A 20,656-nucleotide genomic window follows, 5' to 3' on the forward strand; every position below is an offset into this window, starting at 1 on the left:
CTAAAGTGGTTTGACTTCTTCCTTTCCTCTCCACTGGCAGCTAGCTTCCTATCATGCTTTGCCCTTGCTTAAACTGAAATTGTCCACTTGCACCAGGTTAAACAAAAGTGTCAGAAATAATGAATCTTCATAAGGACGAGTATTTACAAAGTCTTACATCATAAGAATGTTGTCAGTGGAAGAGTAACGTGGAATCTCACAGACCACTTCAGCATTGGTATTCCTGTAAATGTGTAAAAGACTAGTTTGAAATACTTTTGCAAGCTGAGAATTCTGGAGATCTTTAGAAAGACTTTCCATTAAGGTTTGAACTTCTGAACTTACCGTTGTTCAGAAATTTAAAATATTTCAGAATTTCATTGTTCAAAAATTTAAAATATTCCCAGCCATTCCTTCTCCTTGTACTTAAGTCTATCTTGACGAAATCATTTGAAAGAGGAATGTGATTAGATCTGTTTGTTATTTTAGCTACTCAGTAAATACCTATGTTACAATAAGGTAGTAGAAGGAGATAATAAAGGAGGAACAAAATAATAAACATAGAATATATCTTATTCCATGACTCAGAATTCAAGTTATTATTTTATTGAAGAACTTCATTGGCAAAACTGGTTGAGGCAGAGACCTTGATGAATTTGAGAGTAGTAAATTTTATGCAACAGCAGGATCATTACTTTCTTTTAAGAAAATATTGAGAGTTTCCCTCATTTTCAATGAAGAGTGACACATTGCTGTTTTTCCTCGTAAAGCTTATAAGGATGGTGATCTGTATCTTCACTAAATTTAAAGCATATCACTTTCATGACTGTGTAGACCTAGAAGTTTTCTTCATTTGAAGTATGTCATTTGTAGATAGCTCTTACCTGAAAGGAAATACTTTCAGTGTTCCAAACAGGAAAGATCAATGACGTTCCACTGAGACCTGTGCATCTTATTTTAAAATGCAAACCAGAAATACAGAAAATTGTTTGTATTGTGGAAATGAGATCTTTCCATCTGGAACAAATGCCTAAATTTGCAGTGTAGATGTATTTTTACAGCAACAGTTGAAATTTTTAGAAATGTAAGGCTGATGCAAGCAGTGTAGTACACTGTGACCTTGTCTAATATAACACCATGAGTGGTTTAGTACAGCTGTGTTGTTCAGACGCTATTGTAAAACAGCTAAGAGAATTCTAGCAAGATCCTATTGAAGTATGTTTTTCTGGGAATGACCGGGTTATTGACGTCTGTCTTCTCAAGAAACAGTTACATTCTCTCTCTTCTTTTGAAGTGGCAGGTTGTTTTTTCTTGAGTTCCTTAAAAGTAAAGGTCTGTATTGTGGTGGAAGTAACTTCTGGAAGTACTCTTTGAAACCTGACACATTCCATGTGGTTTAACATTTTCATAGTATAGGGAAGTAGTTCAGAACAATTTTTTAAAACTGAGATTTCAGAAATAACTGCGCTACTGTATCTCCCTAATAGATCCCATTAGTAGTGAAGTGGCATCTACCTGTCTTGCATTCTCTGTTGGAAGAATTTTTTGTGTTGTCCTGCGTAGAGATGTTACTAGCGAAGACCAACCGGTGCATTTCTGGGAATGCTACTTGCATTACAGGGTGGCAGGCCTCACTGTTGCAGAAACAAGGTTCTGGTTTTTACAGCTCTGTATGTGCTAAGCTTTATATAAAGACAAACAAGAAAAAAGACTGAAATGCTTCTCTCTCTCATTCTTTTTGTAATTCCTGGAGATGAAACATTGATAAACTTTTGCTGAGCTAGAAAACAGGCCAATAAAGTTGTTAGATGCAAAGATCATTTCTTCTTGATCACTTGTAGCATATCTTTCCTGCAATGAGAGACGGGTTTTGTTTCTTACATCTCTGTTACACTTCTTAACCATTCTCCTTTTTCTGTCCAGAGACAGCCCAGTGGTGAAAGGAAACTCTATTTTTGCTTTAACTGGTCTTGCAGTTGCTGTAGCCAAATATGAAAGCAGTCTTTCCACAGATACTGATGGGATGCCTGAGGTGAGTCAATCTGGGAAAGAGATTCTTGACCTTTAGTGGAATATAGTGACGCAATATTACCAAGTGTTTAGGGGGTTTGTAGATGGATGTGAATACTTGACATTTAGAAGTTCTAATTTCAACCTGCTGACTAAATGCCACCTAGTAGCTGACTTAGACTTGTTGGTTTTGACAAATGAAATAGAGGTCTAGCAGATACTGAAACACATCCAGCCTCTTTTCTCATTATTTTTGCTTTGGCTAAATAGCACCTGATCAAAAGTACTGTCTGAAGGGTGAGCATTGGCACATAAATCATACTGCTTACCGTACATAGGACAAAATAATCTCATTCCTGATAGATCATATCTAGAACATCAGCTGCTAAGCTTCTATTCAGGTGGAACTTGATTTAAGAAAAAATAATGATGAATTTTCTGGTTGGATTTTTGCAGACTGAACCTGATTTTCTTCCTACAAAATACTGGATTTCTATGGTCACAGAGACTCTCTTTAGTATTGTGAATAGCCGCTATCAACCCAAAGGTCAAGTCTTCCCATGGTTCTACCAGGTACGTGTTGTGGAGCTACAGGCAAGAGAATGTGTCTGTATTTCATACCTGAAAACCATGTATGAGGATATATGAATGAAGGAAACTTCAAAACCAAAAGAACCCCACCTTCAGAACCTAGAATATTCAGTATATGTGTAGAAAGCAAAACCTCCTGACATGAACAGACTCTCCTCAGGCCACACTATCATAAACACTGGAGTGATTCTGACACCATTCCTTAAGGGTATGACATGCATACCTTCTCAAAATCTAATAGTCATGGAGCCAGTCGTTCTGTCATACAGTACCTCTTGAAACCATGAGGGCCAGTAGAACTTGCATCATATGTGCTTGCAGTGTGATAACCAGTCTCAAATTCTTAAGCCATATAAGTAGTTCTTAATTAGGACCTGTTGATGGCTCACTGTAGCCGTTAAGAAAAAAGGTATTGCTAACCCTTGGCTATCTGTTGTCAAAACAGCCAGGCTGGAGATTCTTTGTGTCATGGATGCAGAAGGGAAGCTGGGTCCAACAAGGCCAAATGCTGGCCTGCTAATATATCATGTTTTCTAACCAGAACTGTGCATTAAGCATTACCTGTGTTAATGAACTGCATTCAGTCCAGTAGTGAGATGTTAGCATCAAAAGGCTGAAAATTACTGATGGATCTGAGTCAGCTCTGGCACGTGGTGTGTGCCATCACTGATAGGAGAAACAGATCACCAAATCAAATATAATTTTGAACAAACACTTAGCTGCTTGGATGTAAGGAGATTCAACTAATTGGTTGGCAATAGCAGTTCTTGCAGAATTAATCTGTGACTTCTTTCTTTGAAAATAATGTTGTTTAAAAAGGAGATTTTTAAATAGAACTATATGACTGTTTTATTTCTAAAATCCACTCTGTCTAGGAAAAGAACATAAACAAAAAAATCTAATCCTTGTAAAATTCTAAGGTAGTTCTAAGCTATTCTAAGAAATCACTGCCTTGCAGAGTGCCTTGCATCCTGATAGGGTTTTTTTAATTTTCAGAGTTGCACATGCATGTTGATGAATATATGTTAGGCTATTACTTAAAATCAGTCCATTGCTTTATATGTAGAGGTAGCTGTATGGATTTCACCTTTCAAAAAGCAAAGGAATTAAAAATCTTTGTAAGGGATCTTACTTCTGGAAAGTATTTCTATTGGTTGTCTTTCAAGATCTCGTGATATTTCTGCATCCTACGTGTGATACTTCTAAGGCAGTGCTTTTTCCAACTCACTGAGTTTGTATTGTGTTACAATTGCAGAACCACACTAACATCACATCTGGTTTCTGCTTGCCTTTCTGGTCACAACGCTGGGTATTTTTACAAGGAAAGTGAAAATTAGTAGACTAAAGAATTCATATGCATGCTACTTGTCTGCTAGTTGCATTCTATCTTATCCTTTGTGTTGTATTTAACCATCTTATTTACACTTAGAAATTATGTTCTGAATTACCCTAGTTTTAAGCTGCTTACAAGATATAAGGCAAGAGGAAAAGTTACCACAGGCAATTCCATGGAGTACTGTTCATTGCTAGATTGCAATACTTCTGTGCTATTGTTTGCTGTATAGGTTTTTACTTTAATTTCATAAAGTACTTAGTTGTTACTGCCTGGAAAGGAATTTTATTTCCTTCCCTCAAGAGGAAAAGAAAAATAAAGGTTCTTTTTTATGTTTTCTAGAAATCCTACTCAGGCGAAAATACTGCTAGTATTATAGCTCGTTCTTGTGCGACTACTGCTTTGTCTCTCCTGGTGCCAGTTTTCATTGTATCACACAAGGAGAAAGTTGAGGAAGTCCTGAATATGCTGACTGACAGGTTACCTGGGAAACTAAATGCTGATGAATCTCAAGCTGTTCAAATCCATGTGGGCCTTGGCTTGGGGATGTTTCTCTCACGTTTGTATGAAGAAAAAGTTAGGTAAGAATTAAGTACATGTAATGTAGGTATGCAAATAAATTCCTTCTTTTTCCTGCATGTGGCCCTAAGTTCTGAGGAATTTAAGTCCTAGGCAAATAAATCTTGAAGGGCTTTGCAGCATTCTTAAATGATGTCTTATTAGTCTTCACCACCCCACTCGCCGCTTCCAGTGCTCTCCTGGATGTTTTGCCATTCTTTCAGGACAAATGATCGATTTTCATAATACCCTAAGCTACATCTGAAAAGCAGTCAACTGGAAGAGCCACATATATGCTTTTAAAGGAGACTAACTGCTGTAGGAAACTCAGTTGAAGTATAATTCAGTTCTCTTAAGTTCCTTCCTAAGTAGTGCTCTGGACACTGGATAGTGTCCTCTTAGATCAGGTGAATTACACATATAGGAGTACAGCTGCAACAGAAGTAGCATCATGGGCTGTGTTTAAGGTGTGCTGCTACAGTTATGCTGGCAGCAAAGAGATGTTCTGAGGTTGGTAGAAAATGCCTCCTTTACAGAACAACTGGTCTCAGTTGCAAATTTCTAATGATTCCAGAGAAATTAAGAAGTAGTTTGGCTTTATACTCTTCCAGCTTCTTGTCTGCTAGGTATTCTTTCTACCTGTATGTTTATAATAAGTGTTTAATTGGTGCAAAAGCACAGGTTTTAAACAGATTTGGCTGTCAGTTGTTAATTTCCTCACTGAAGCTAATGTGTCCTATGCCCTTGTCTTTGTTAAAATACTGTGCAGCATTACTTTGATCTAATATTGTTGCTTTGATGCCTTGTTGCTTTGATTCAACCACATAGTTTGAGGATGGACTGTGTCTGGATGATTAGTCAGTTTTGACAACTGAGCTACATACAAGCATTAAATTACTCTTAAAGAATATGATGTTAAATTAGTTGGTAGTTCTAAGAATGTGAATCTAAAAGTTTCTACTCTTCCACTGATTTGCGTAATTTCAAAGCTTAATCTCACACATTCTTCCAAGCATTAACTTGCAACAACAGCAAAACCTGTAGGTGTAGCTCTACATAATATCAAATAATGGAGTTACTTTGCATTAAAATTATACTGTTCATTAAGAAAACTGTGTACATGTTTTCTAAGAGGAGAGTCAATCTACCGTCTTTGGAGCAAGACGTAAATGGTTCCTTTTTTATCAATAAGTTAGGCAGAGCAGTGGAGGGAAGGATTTATGGAGGTAATGCTTTAAAAAAAATGTGTCTTCAGCTTATTAATTGTTACAGGTCTAACTGAGATCACATTCTATCAGTATCCTTCTCTTACTGTCAGACATGTTTTACAAGTATTGGGTGCTAGGTTTCTTTCTGTGTTATAGCCATAATGATTGCCAGTTAAGGTGTGAAGATGCTTGTATTATTTGCATGCAAATATATTCATATGAATGTGACACAAATGGCCAGTCACATAGTGACTTATAGACTAGTAGGAACCTGTTACAGCAAGAAAAGAACTCCATTTAGTGACACATGCAGTCTTAGCAGGAAGTTTAATATTGTATGTAACTTAAAGAACAAAACTGTGGCTTGTGTTTTTTTATTTCTTTTTTTGTTTTGGTTTTGTAGTGATGTACCTGGACAACAGATGAGTTTAATTCTAATGAAGTCCCTGGATATGCTGGAAGACTGCTGCTTTGATACTAGTCTGGAGTACAAGTGAGTTTCCTTCATTACTGATGATATTTTATTTTGAGCTATACCTTTTAAAAGTCATGCTTTTGTTCCTGAATTCTACACAGGAGAATATAAAGGTAGGATAAGGAGAAAGCCTGTTCTGAATACCTCTGTAGAATCACGAACTTGCAGAGGCTTGAAAGGGCCTTTGGAGGTTCACTACCTCCCAAAACAGGCTCAGTCATGGACTCGGACTAAATGACTCAAGGCTTTACAGTCAGGATTTCAAAGCCCAAGACTGAAGACTGCAAAAGGCCTCTGACTCCACTTTTGGGCTGTCCTTACGTCCATGTGAATGTCTGATGTTTCATCTTGTGCCTGCTTCCTCTCAGCCCCCCACCACACAAGAGTTCATCTGCATCTCCTCAGGCCTTTCCTGTCAGTGCTGGACATACTGTTGAGTGCCCTCAAAGCAAATCCCTTCTCACAGATGAATCGGCTGTGATTCTACAGCCACTGCTGGAAAGGTCAAGGGCTCCAGCCTTGGTGCCTCAGTAGCTGCCTATGAACTTGTTGCAGTGTGTTTGGTGTCTTTCCTGCATTCAGAGCAGTATTCCAAGTGTGTTTGTGTGTGTGGAGTAGAGAGATGATTCTTCCCCTGGCTCTTATGGCTACTCATGCTACCTATGCAGTGCTGGCCCTCATCCCTGCCTTGGGACATGTCTGGCCCCAGCTTAGCTTGCTGCTTTCCAATGCCCAAGTATGTCCCAAGAGCTGATGCCCAAGCCCTTCTGGTTCCAGCATGTCAGATGCAGGACTGTGAGTTGGTGCTTGTTGAATTTCGGGATGTTCCTACTGCTTTATTCCTCTGTGGGCCATCTCTTCTAAGTGAATGTGTCCATAAATAAATATATATAAAAAATACTTTTTCTATGAACATATTTAAGTGTATGCATATGTACATGTATCTAACACACACATACACAGATTTTTTCCATGCAGTCCACGATGTGAAGTGAAAAGAAGCAATGACCATCACTGCTAGTATTTTCTACCACGAGTGTCCGGATAAGAGGGTGATTTATCAGTGGGTGTGCTATGTACACTGGAGCTTGGACAAATCTAGCTTCACTGATTGTCAGCCTTAATAGCAATGTTGGGTTCATATATGATTTTCATTTAATTTCAAGAAGTCTCTTTTTAAAAGGCAGGGTTGGTAAGAGGAATTAGGAAACCAGAGTTGTTTTCAATGAGCGGTAAGAATCTTTCACTGATTTGGTGGTTTAGCTTGGTGAGAGTCCACTTATGTTCCATAAGAGCCTTTGTCTAAATTGTATAAAATGCTCTAAACTTCAAGTTTCCTCTCAGAGAAGGTCACTGTGAGAATAATGCTTGTAAATCAGTAGTCTTATCTGTTGTAACCACACAAGAAAAAAACTAGAAGTGAAACTCATAGTCTTTTAAAGGGGGAAAACATTTCAGATATTTAAGTGCATTAATATCATTCTTCTTCAGTTTTTAACTGAAACAGAGTTTCATAGATTACAAAGCATTGGGACTTTGCAGTAACTCCTGATTTTAAATGGAATGCACTCAGACATTATGAAGAGATATGTGAGTGAACCTTAAATCTGCCCTTATGTTAGACAGAAACTGAAATGAGTGTATTTTTAAAATATACTGATAGATGGCTTGGAAAGGCCATCTTCATTGAGTAAAAAAATGGGTGGTAGGGCCTCAAAGAGTGATGGAGAAAGAAGTTAAATCCAGTTGGCAGCCACTCACCAGTGGTACTCCCCAGGTCTCAGTGTTGGGGCCTGTTCTGTTTAATATCTTTATCAACGTATCTTTATCCTCTGAATGAGTGGATTGAGTGCACCCTCAGTAAGTTTGCAGGCTATCATCAAGTTGGGTGGAAGTGTTGATCTACTTGAAAGCAGGAATACTCTACAGAGGGATCTGGACAGGCTAGATCAATGGGCCAATTATATGAGGATCATCAACAGGGCAAAATGCCAGGTCCTGCACTACTCCAACAACACTGCAGGCTTGGGGCAGAGTGACTGGAAAACTGGCCAAGGGAAAAGGACCTGGGGGGATAGACAGCTACCTGAAAATGAGCCATCAGCTTTGGGCTACTCAGTACAAGTTTTAAGTCCCTCACTACCCTTCACTCAGATGACGGAGCATGTCCAACAAATGTTGGAGCATGGCAACAAAGCTGGCAAAGGGTCTAGAGAACAAGTTTTATGAGGAGCAGCTGAGGGAACTAGGATTGTTTAGCCTGAAGAAAAGGAGACTGAGAGGGCACCTTATCACTCTCTACAACTACTTGAAGGGATGTTTTAGAGAGACGGAAGTTGATCTCAAGTGATAGGCCGAGAGGAAACAGCCACAAGTTGCAGCAGGGGAGGTTCAGATTGGTATTAGAAAAGCAATTCTTGACCAAAAGAGTTTTCAAGCATTGGAACAGACTGCTCAGGCATGTGGCTGAGTCCTTGGAGATATTCAGCTTCATGAGGTGCTTAGGGACAATGTTTAGTGGTGAATATGGCAAAGTTAGTGGTTCAACTCAATGATCTTAAAGGACTTTTCCAATCTAAAACAGTTCTATGATTCTGTGATGACCTTTCAGTATACATCTGTATGGAAAACATGCATGGCAGGTGATTTAGACAGTTCTTTGCGCTACTAGGTTTGTCAGACTTATTGATTACACCTGTATAACAGCTCAGGTTTTGTCCCAGGCCTAACTTGCATACAGTGTATGTTGACCAAACATATACATTCCTGGCTGCTAACTTTTCCAGTTATTTATGTGGACTTCAATCAGTAGATTTTTGACAGATCAGTCTCTGTACTGGGAAAAAGGAATTTTTTTTTTTTTAAAGAGAGGGTTCCAGTTGCAACACTAGAGCATATGGGTAATAAATGTAGCAATATATATGGTCCTGATATTGAAAGGTTTTGCTTACTTCCTTTCCTCTTCATCTTCCTGCAAATGGAGGAAAAAATGTTCCATATTGGGAAAGGTTCTTAAATACAGAATGTTTGAGAATACTGTGGAGCAGTTGTTTCCTGGCTTCCCTTATTACATTTCCCATATTCAGGATGAAATCTGCAAGACCCTTGCAAATACAGCTTTTGTAATAAATTTACTCAAGAATTAGCTTGCATCACTAAGAGTAAATATTGGAAAAATGATAAACACAGATATGTGTTGTGTAAAGATGTAGTAACGAGCAAATTGTTGTGAAACTACAAATGCACAGTAGCTTTCCTTTAAATTGCTGAGAAGCTTAAACTGACTTGCTTTTTATGGAGCTTTTTGCAAGGTCAGTAACTGATTTGACTAGAAGTCATTAATTCAAAACTGTCATCAAATTTTAATATTGTTCTTACAGAATCCTGTCAGACTCCACCAACCTCAATATTATCAATTTTCCTTCACCCTAAAATACAGACCTTTTATTTTGTTTCATGGTTTGTTCATGAAGTCCTTCATTCTGTGGTGTGACGGAATGTACTGCCCTGTAGAACACCAAGTTACGTTATTGAGATAAATGACAATGCATTCAAAAATGAGTCATGGCAGTACTGCAGGATGTCTGATGTTCTGGCAGTAAACACTTAAAATGTCCTGGGAAGTCTGAGGTATCATGTGGGTGATGGTGCAGTTAAATATTCATTTTGTGGAGATCACAAATGAGATGGCTAAGCAAAAGCAATTGCTACTTACAAAAAGAGGAGCAGAGAGGGGAGGAAGTTTTAATCTTGCGTCAGTCCCCACTTAAGTTTTAGGGTCTTTGCTAACAGTCAACAACATAAAACATTGTAGCTCTAATTAGAAGCTTTGTTTTCTTTCTTTCTGTGTATTTTTGTCAACAAACAACAGTGTAAAATTGTATATAGGACTCTTGTGTATAGGTTACATCCATATTTTGTTGGCTGTTCATGAATTCAGATATGCTAGTTACTTTAAAATGTTGATTCCAAAGGTTTGATTAAGCTTTGCTGAAAACAGAAGAAACTGCTGCCAAGACATCACTCTGAGTGTTTTGGCTATGCTCATCATTCATCCTCGGCTGCTGAAAAACATGAGCTTACAAATATAACTGGAGTTATAATCAGAAGTTTGTTTCGCTGAGTAAAAGCAGTAACTCTTCCCATTTTTAAGTGGGATAGCAGAATCTTAGAAAAGTACTGAAGATCTAGCTGTGTTTTTTTGTCTATTCACTACATGCAATATCTATCACTGGCATGTTCAGGGACGTGCACAAGGAGACAAAAATCTTCATCTTCAGATAAGAGCTGCTACTTTAACCTAACGTGTGTGTGTGTGCCAATGAGAGACCACCTTCAGAGCAGGGAGCATTTGCTGTGCTTTTAGTATCTCATGATGGCAGCCAGAACTGCTCAGGAATTTTCTGTCAAAACTTTTCAGCATTGTGACCAGTAGAAACTGAAACTTCTCATGGTAGCACATGTGCTGAATTTAGCAGGAGTTCTCTGTTCCAGAATGAAGTTTCAGTTCAATCTGAAAAAGAGACGAAGACAGTGATGCAGTTCTTCCCAGCTGTCCTGTTAAATGATGTACCTTGAAGATATGTTGTTCTTACAATTTTAAGTATCCTCAACATCAAACTGTTGGTTATGCTGGATATGTCTGCCCTGAGTTGAAGCTGGTCTGGAGTTGCATATGTGTACTTTAATACATATGGGTTAGAATGTATACTTGACACTCATACTCTGAAAAGCCGGTGAATCTGTACAGCCATCTTAGATGCTGTCTGGCTCAATCACTAATTTTGTTATTTTTGCAAACTGGAACACCTCTTGGAGGACTCTGAGAGCAGCAGACCCTAATACAGACAGCAGACCTGTAATTAGTATGTTTAACGGGCATTTTGGAGTTTGAGATGTCAGTATAAATCAGATGTGGAATTTTGGATCTATAATTCCTTCATACCAGTCAATGTGCTTGTTGATGGGGCTGTTAGTTCTCTAGGGACAGGAGGAATACTGAGGCTGTCTATGTAGGATTCGTTATTTTAAAGGCACACTTTCTTCTTATACTCTTTTTTCATCCCATATGTCCCCAAAAATATCACCTATGTGTGAAACAGAAAGCTTTTTTTTTACTTTTAAAAAGTAAGTAGTTATCCACAGGGCTAGTTATCAGGCAAGGCCAAAAGTTCTTTTTGCTCAGCAACCCATGCTGGGGTGAAAAAATTCAGAGCAGGCAAAGCATACTTAATGTCTTTTCTTTTGTCTTCTCTCTTAAGCACTGGATGTATTTTGGGAGTAGGACTGGTTCTTTCTCTTATGAGTCACAGTAGCCAAACGGAATCACGAGTGCATGTTTCTGCTTCATTCCGAAAACTCTGCAAATACTTGGACAGCAGTGAGGACCAAAGCAGATGGGTCCAGGAGGTATGACCTAATTTATTGCAGATGTTAAATCTTCCTTTTACTTTGTTTTCTCCCTCTAATAACTATGGATTTTTTGTCTGTAGTACTGGAATTCTCCATTTCTATTATTTATTTCACAGTATATGGTTCTATATCTGCTGAAGAAAACAATAATAGAATAACCTACAGTGCTGCACAGACATTAAGAAACTGCCTGAAAAGATAACTGGCATCATTCTTTCAAGAGCTTCTTTAATTTGTTAACCTAAAATTAAGATGGTGAAATTGGATCTTGAGTAACTGAGGATGTGGCTGCCTCCTATATTCAGTTGTTCACTGCTCATTTAATAAACCAGAAATCAGACAGCAGGTTACTCTCAGAGAAAACCTTACTGCTAATACTTCTTCCTTCAATATGCCTTCTATTTCCTTCTGCCTTCCACCAAAGGAAGATCTTCCTTCCTCCAGACTATTCTACTCTCCTCCAAGGACTCATCTTCCTGTGGGCTGGCCTTTTTAGTGAAGACTGAGGCAATGAAGGCATTCAGTAGCTCTGCCTTTCCTGCATTCTCCATCACCTCCTTGTTTATCAGCATGTTTGCATTCTCCCTAATCTTCCTTTTGATGCTGATCTATTTGAAAAACTCTTTCTTGTTTTCTTTTACTTCCTTTGCCAAGTTTCATTCCAAAAGGGATTTGACCTTTGGACTTTTTCATTTTGTCCCTGTATACTCTGGCAATGTTCCTATACTCTTCCCAAGAAACCAGGCCCTTTTTCCACCTTACATATATCTCTTTCTTCTTGAATAGTTCCAGTAGTTTGGGGTTTTTGGCAGTATATATGTGCTGGGCTTTTGAAGTTTAACGTTCATACATGATTAGAGTTATGAAATCCTTTATCTCTCCCCAAAGATCTCCAGGTGCTTTACTGAACTTAAACAAAGTTAAATACAGTAACTTCTGAGATGAAAGGGAGCAGCTGTGTAACATCCTGTGGTAGATGGGAATGAGAAGCAAAACCTTCCCTTTTCAGCTAAAATCACTGTAAGGAATTCTACAGATAATTACATGAGTAAAATTTAGGCAGCACCCTGGGATGAATACTGCTGTATTTGAGATGCAGAAAAGGCTCTTTCAGAGCTATAAGTAGCTGAAATATAGTGTAGTCCTGTACACGGCATGCTATGTGTGCTCACATAAATAGTAATCACATACTTGTTTTGAGAAAAATAGCTACATTTATGTGGAAGACCAAGAAGTATAAAACCAGAAGTACTTCAAAGCTTTAGTTGTACTTGTTTAATGTTAACATCAGTGAAGAGTCTCTTGGAGAGAAAATAAACATCTGAAAGTATAAACTGAAAATGTCATGGCTCTTTATCATGTTGGCACATTGCTCCATATGCACATTGTTACAGTGAATTTCATCAGACACGAGTTAACGGAATTATATAATGGGTTTTTTTCAGGTACTTGCCTATTCTGTGGCCTGTTCCTGCGTCTCTGCTTTCAGTGTTGGAATCATAGAAGCAGCTGAGGCTGAGGAGGCGATGAACAAGCTACAGACCTTAGTGGAAAAGAATCAACAGGTTGTAATTCAGAGTTTAGGCTTTGCTTCAGTTCTGTTTTTCTTTTATCTATTTGATACTGGGTAGTTCTTTACCAGACTGTAACTTCAAGAATATTACACTAATCTACTTACTTAGCACTAACTAACATTAAGTGTATTGGGCATATCAAGACTACCACTTGATCCATTGTCTACAGGTGTATAGCAATTACCAGACAGAGAAATAAAAGTATATTTTGTATATTTGATTGCATTTAGATGGGAAGTTTGTACTTTTGAATTCTTCATGATTTTAATTCCTACATCGTGCCACATTTTGTCTCTTTTGCAACACATTTATTTAGACTTCTTTTCTTGATAGCAAAATGCATCTAGTGTGCTCTCTGAATTTTCACTTTCCCGTAGCTACCAGACAGTGCATCTTAGCCACAGCTTCTTCCAGGTTTCTATTTCATCCCTAGTGTAGTAGTTACCCTTTAAAAAAATAAAAAAGGAAAAAAAAGGTCAAAGGGCAATGATTTTGAATCAAAGCCTGCTGTTATTCTAATCAATTGTTTAGAACATTTACCTGGAAAGCAGGGAGTCAAAACAAACTACCTTTGCTACAGCTTTGTATCATCATATCAGAAAGAGTGCTCTTAAATAAAGACTCCAGAGCAATCTATGTGCCAGAGATCCTTTGTCACTTGATAAGAGAAAATACTGGATGCTTTCATATTTCAAGTATTTTAGACAAAGACATTATTTCTAATTATTGGGAAATAAAAAATATTTAAATATTATTTCAATAGTAAATATTTAAAATAATATAGAAACGTTTGGAAGATCTGTTTTTTAATGTGTCCTTTTCACTTTACAGACCCACAGTTTTGCTTTAGCTCTAGGTGCAATAGTACATGGATTGTCTACTTGTGGTCATGGGAAAGCTGAAGACCTGAGTAACAAACTAATACCAGCTTGGATAAAAATTGTGCTTGCAGAGGTAAAGGAGTTTGAATTCCTGTTCTGCTTTGTTTTTGTGAAGGGGGTGATTTTAGATGAAGAGTAGGGAGATAATTTCCCTTGCTTCTGCAGGACGAATGCCAGGAAAAGTTAGGACTATCTGAACATGGTGTTTGATTGGTAACTGGAAACAAAAAAACTCAAATGTTTCTCTTCTGCTTGGATGATGTATGGGAAATGCTTATCTCAATGAGATCTTAATTGGACATCTTTACTAATTTGGAACAATATCCAAGGATATAATCTAGATTATTAAATGAAGATGTCTTGTGAAATTAAGTGTTACTTACCAAAATGAGACTAACGGAATGGTGATTATAGTGCCTCAGTGGTTATAATTTTGATTTATCTCAATGTAACAAAAATTGTATGCTTGAAATAAAACTCTGCATTTAGTCATTAAAACTGCAAGGGAAGGTAAGTAGAATAAAGAAACAGTGTTTCAGAGTTGAATTGCATTGGTATATTTTATGGAATAGAAACTGCTAGAAAACAGTGATTTCTCATGGAGAAATGCATGATGATTTCATACTGGAGCAGCTGCAGGGGCAGGGAAGGAAACTTTATAATAAAGCCTTAGTTCACTAAGAGAGGTATGAATAATTACCCAGCATACTGGAATCTGACCTGAAAAGCTCATTGGATTGAGAGGTTTACCATGGTTTTTAAGTTGTAAGGAACAGGTGTTTTGTCTTACAGTCGTGTCATGGGCCTATGTTAGAATCAAGTCCAGCCTTTGTCCCAGCCCTATCAACCGCCAGATCATTTCCCTAAGAGCAACATCCACCCGTCTCTTAAACACCTCCAGGGACATCGATTTCACCACCTCCCTGGGCAGGCCATTCCAGTGCCTGACAACCCTTGCAGTAAAGAAATTCCTGCTCATATCCAGCCTGAACCTCCCCTGGTGCAACTTAATCAATTTAGAACCATACAATCATAGAATGGTGTGGGTTGGAAAGGACCTTTAGAGATCATCTAGTCCAACTGCCCTGCCAAAGCAGCTCCATCTTGATCAGGTCGCACAGGAATGTGTCCAAGTGGGTCTTGAAGTCCCCCAGAGAAGGAGACTCCACACCCTCCCTGGGCAGCCTGTGCAAGGGCTCGCTCACCCTCACAATGAAACCGTTTTTTCATATATTTAAGTGGAACTTTTTGTCTTCCAGATTCATCCCATTACCCTTTGTCCTGTCACTAGATACAACTAAAAAAAAAGGATGTCCCAAGCTGCTGACATCCACCATTTAGATATTTCTAAATATTAATGGTATCCCCCCTCAGTCTCCTCTTCTCTAGACTAAACAGCCCCAGTTCCCACAGCCTTTCCTCATAAGGAAGATGCTCCAGTCCCCTGATCATCTTGGTGGCCCTGTGCTGGACTCTCTCCAGAAGTTATCTGTCCCTCTTGAACTGAGGAGCCCAGAACTGGACACACGAATCCAGATGAGACCTCACCAGGGCACAGCAGAGGGGGAGAAGAACCTCCCTTGACCTGCTGGCCACACTTCTTGATGCATCCCAGGATGCCATTGGCCTTCTTGGCCACGAGGACACATTGCTGGCTCATATTTAGTTTATTATCAATTAGGACTCCCAGATCTCTCTCTGCAGAGCTGCTCTCCAGCAGGTCAATCTCCAGCCTGTACTGATCCATGGAGTTGTTCCTCCCCAGATGCAGGACTCTGCACTTGTCCTTGTTGAACCTCATGAGGTTCCTCTCTGCCCAACTCTCAAGCTGGTCGAAATCCCACTGAATGGCAGCACAGTCTTCAGGGGAATCAGCCAGTCCTCCCAGTTTGGTGTCATCAGGGAACTTGCTGAGGGTACACTCTGTCCCCTCATCCAGGTTGTTGATGAAGATGTTGAACAAGACTGGCCCCAGAACCCATCCCTGTGGAACTCCACTGGCCACAGGCCTCCAACTCGATTCTGTGCCATTGATCACCACCATCTGGGCTCAGTTATTCAGTCGATTCTCAGTCCACCTCACTGCCCACTCATTTGAGCTTTCAGATGAGGATGTTATGGGAGACAGTATCAAAAGCTTTGCTGAAGTCAAGGTGGATGACATCTGCTACTTTCCCCTGATCTAGCCAGCCAGTTATGCCCTCATGGAAGGCTATCAGGTTGGTCAAACAAGATCTTCCCTTAGTGAAGCCATGTTGACTCCATGTCATGTTGATAACCCTCTTTTCCTTCATATGTTCAGTGGTATCATTCAGGATGAGTTGTTCCATCACCTTTCCAGGGATGGAGGTGAGGCTGACCAGCCTGTAGTTTCCTGGGTCATCCTTCCTGCCCTTTTTGAAGACTGGCGTGGCATTGGCCTTTCTCCAGTCCTCAGGCATCTCGCCTGTCCTCCATGATTGTTCAAAAATGATGGAGAGAGGCTTAGCAATCACATCAGCCAGCTCGCTCAGCACTCTAGGATGAATCCCATCAGGACCCATTGACTTATGAGCCTTAAGCTTGGCCAACAAGTCTTTAACCTCTTCCTCTTCCACCCAGGGCAAGTCCTCTGCTGTTCTGGCCGTTCTGTTATCTTGCTGGACTGGGCTTCCTGAGGGCTAGCCTTGACTGTAAGGACTGAAACAAAGAAGGCATTCACTAGTTCATCCATGGAGACCTCCTACCTCCTTTTCATGCTTTCCTGCATGTGGGGACACACTGATCCCGGTTTGGGAGGAAGTGGCACTTTGAAAATTGACCAGCTCTCGTGGGCCCTTCTACCATCTAGGTTCTTATCCCATGGGATCCCTCCAAGCAGGGTTGCAATCCTGCTCATTGTCCTGCATCTTCCACACAGGATCTTGGACTCTACCATCTCATGGTCACTGTCGCCAAGGTTGCCTCCAACCTTCACATCCCCAACCAGGCCCTCCTTATTTGTCCACACCAGGTCCAGCAGCACACCCCTCCTCATTGGTTCCTCAACCACCTGCGACATGAAGTTGTCGTCAACAATCCATTAGGAACCTCCTGGACTGCGTGTGCTTGGCTGTGTGGCTGTCCCAGCAAATATCAGGGTGGTTGAAGTCCCCCATGAGGACCAGGGATTGTGATCATGAGGCAGCTCTCAGTTGTTTGTAGAAGGCCTCATCCACATCCTCCTCCTGATCAGGTGGCCTGTAGCAAACTCCTGCAAAAGCATCACCTATCTTACCCTGCCCCTTAATTTTCACCCACAAGCACTCTACCTGTCCCTTATCCCCATCCAGGCAGAGCTTGATGCACTGTAGTTGCTCCCTCACATAGAGAGCAACTCCACCTCCACACCTTGTTGTGTGAGGCCGTTTACTCTTGTTCTGTTACTAAGGAGAACAGACTGATCACCATTTCACTGCAGCTTTCTTTCAGGTAGTTGCAGGGAGTGATAAGGTCTCCCCTGAGCCTTCTTTTCTGCAGGCTAAACAGCCCCAAATCCTTCAGCCGTTCCTCATATGAGATGTGCTCCAAATCCTTTACTAGCTTGGTAGCCCACCTCTGGATCCTCTCCAGCACCTCCATGTCCTTCTTGTAGAGAGGGGCCCAAAACTGGACATAGTATTCGAGGTGTAACTTCACCAAAGCCAAGTACAGGGGAATGATCACCTCTCTCCTCCTGCTGACAACACCGTTCCCAATCCAGGCCAGGATGCTGTTGGCCTTTTTGGCCACACTGCTGGCTCATGTTCAGCTGCTGTCAGCCAACACTCCCAGGTCCCTCTCTGCCTGGCAGCTTTCCAACCACTCCTCTCCAGGCCTGTAATGCTGGTGGGGGTTGTTGTGGCCCAAATGCTGGACCAGGCACTTGGCCTTATTGAAACTTGGCATTGACCTTGGCCCAGCCATCCAGCCTATCTAGATCTGTCTGTAAAATTTCCCTACCCTCAAGCAGATAGACACTTCCACCCAGCTTTGTGTCATCTGCAAACTTCCTAAGGGTGCACTCTATCCCCTCATCAAAATCATTAATAATGATGTTTAACAGGAGTAGCCCCAGTACTGAACCCTGGGGGACACCACTTGTGACTGGTCACCAACTGGTTTTAACTCTGTTGACCATGACTCTTTGGACTCAACCATCTAACCGGTTTTTTGTCCAGAAAAGTGTATGCCCATCAAAACCAAGAACAGCCAATTTCCCAAGAATAGCCAGTTTCTCTAAGAGAACGCTGTGGGAAACAGTGTCAAATGCCTTACTAAAGTCAAGGCAGACAACATCCACAGCCTTTCTTTCAACCAGCAAGTGGGTCACCCTGTCATAGAAGGAGATGATTTTGCCCTTTGTAAACCCATGCTGATTGGGCCTGATCACTTAGTTGTCAGGCATTTGCTGCATAATAGAACTTGGGATTATATGCTCCATCAGCTTCCTGGGCCCTGAAGTCAAACTGTAATATCCCAGATCAGCCTTCCATCTCTTCTTATACATGGGTGTTCTATTGGCTGACTTCCAGTCAGATGGGAGCTCCCCAGTCAACCTGGACTGCTCATAAATTATGGGCAGGGGCTTGGCGAGCACTGCATGATGGAATCATAGAAGCAGCTGAGGCTGAGGAGGCCGTGAACAAGCTAGATGTTAGAGGAAAAGAATCTGCAGGTTGTAATTCAGAGTTTAGGCTTTGCTTCACTGACTGATCCTGAATTACTCTCTCAGGGTTCTCCAACAATGCAGCGGCTGGCTGCTGTCAGTGGGCTTGTTGCACTGGTGGGCTCCGAAGGTGGCATGATACAGGTGAGAACATGCAAGCAAATAGTACCTTTATATCTTCTAGAAGTTTGGCTAGAAGGCAAGATGGAATGGCATCCTCTGCATCCTTACAGCAGTGGTCATGTACCAGGGCATCCCATTTGTTCAATGTCATGTTGAGTACAAACCGAGCATTGTAGAATTAGTGTTACAAATGGGGATTGTTCCATGGTCCCATCATATGCTCCATGTGTTATTCCATTGGGAAGAAGTTTACAGCCATATAGGCTTTCTTCTTTTTTCCTCCACTCCTTCACAAAAATGCAAGTGTGCAAATGTAATCTGTCTTTTCAGCACCCATTCTCTGTTTTGTTGTTTCATTTTTCCCTTATGAAATTCACATAATTATTTTTTCTTTGTTTCTGGAAGCTGAAATCTGAGAGCATTCAGTCATCCCAGTTTCAAAGTAAGCTGAATGAAGTCATCAGAACCCTTACACAGGTAAGACAATAGCCTCTGTTTCCTGCTTTAGATAATGCACTAGGGAATTGTGGTAACTTGGACAAACAGGCAAAATCTGTTAAAAGAAACTGCCTAATGTCTGTGTCCATTTTGAATGAGGCAACATTGAGAAGTCTATCTAACTAGCAGTTTATTATCTTCACAGATAATCAGTTTTTCAGGGCAGATTGGCCTTCAGACAAATGCAGCAGGACTTCTGGGACGCCTACATATGTCCTGTGTGTCTTCTAGCCAGAGCAGGGCATCAGGTAAGATGCTGGTTTATTGCTGCTTAAAGAACATATAGAAGTAGCACTTAGCTGAAAAGGCAGCAATGGGCACATTAGACCATGCAGCTGTATTACCTGACGTGACAGCCTTTGAATCAGAGACCTCTCATGTCCTGTGTTCCAGACCTTAAAGTTGGAACATGAAGCAGAAATCAGTGTACTGACTAGAATTTCTCCCACACCCACCTTTACTTTTAGTGTCTAAGTAAGGTTCTAAATGATTCTGATTAAACTTCTATCTTGCTTGTGCATTTATTCTTTTACAGGATAAATTGTAAAGTGTTACACCGCTTTTGGCACATGTTTGACATCCACATTATCCACTCTATGTCCTGAGAACTGGTTAACCTACTCTTTGTTTTAGTACTTCTCACTGTATAAAAAAGCTGACACTTAAAAACTGTTCCATAACAAGTGCAAACTGACTTTTCAAAACAGTTTTTCTAGAAGATAACTTCTCTGGCTAACTGAAATAAAAAACTAGTGTTCTGTGCCCTTTCAGTGTAGCAGGTAGCACGGGAATTCATACTCTATTGATATCTTTACTGTCTATTTCAATATCCATTGGTGAAATAAAGGCAAGATTAAACTGTTGCTGAAATACTGGTAATAGGAGGGAACTAATGAAGTGGAAGCTGTTCACTTCAGTGTGAACCAAGCTGGGAAACAATGATATGTAGATAAACTTCATCATAGGAACAAAATTCTGAGAGTTTCTACTTCTGTACAATCTTGGCACACATGCCTGAGATTAGATACATACGGGATATCTCTGTTGGATTAAACTTAGTAAGCTTTTGAAGCTCTCCCCTTTAAAGTTTGACTCGGTGTCTGATACGTTTTAAGGAAGTCCTTATCCTTATTTTCCTGCTGATTGATGAATTTGTCTTTTCAGATCTGTCACCTCTCACCAACACAATGTTTAGCTTGGAAGTGGAAAAGCCAATGCATGTATCAATAGTCTTGTGGTCTAAGTGCTTTAAGTGATCTACAGAATTAACTAGCTCAAGCATGGCTCAGCTTGACCTTTGGATTTATGTGAGAGATGAAGGCTGTAATTTTTGCTCATGTGTTGTAAT

The 20,656-nt window shown here is 40.2% G+C and overlaps 1 protein-coding gene across 1 annotated transcript in view; it reads left to right on the forward strand.

The window, feature by feature from the left end:
• FOCAD (focadhesin) overlaps nt 1-20,656 on the forward strand; it is a 117,471-nt gene that overhangs the window by 79,882 nt on the left and 16,933 nt on the right. The window contains exons 25-34 of the mRNA XM_062018520.1: nt 1,903-2,011; nt 2,446-2,562; nt 4,256-4,494; nt 6,083-6,172; nt 11,416-11,563; nt 13,012-13,131; nt 13,972-14,094; nt 18,754-18,831; nt 19,216-19,287; nt 19,454-19,556. Of these exons, the coding sequence (XP_061874504.1) occupies nt 1,903-2,011; nt 2,446-2,562; nt 4,256-4,494; nt 6,083-6,172; nt 11,416-11,563; nt 13,012-13,131; nt 13,972-14,094; nt 18,754-18,831; nt 19,216-19,287; nt 19,454-19,556 (1,199 nt within the window). The remainder of the gene's footprint in view (nt 1-1,902; nt 2,012-2,445; nt 2,563-4,255; nt 4,495-6,082; nt 6,173-11,415; nt 11,564-13,011; nt 13,132-13,971; nt 14,095-18,753; nt 18,832-19,215; nt 19,288-19,453; nt 19,557-20,656) is intronic.

The sequence above is a fragment of the Colius striatus genome, chromosome Z, assembly GCF_028858725.1.
Source record: "Colius striatus isolate bColStr4 chromosome Z, bColStr4.1.hap1, whole genome shotgun sequence".
NCBI lineage: Eukaryota > Metazoa > Chordata > Aves > Coliiformes > Coliidae > Colius > Colius striatus.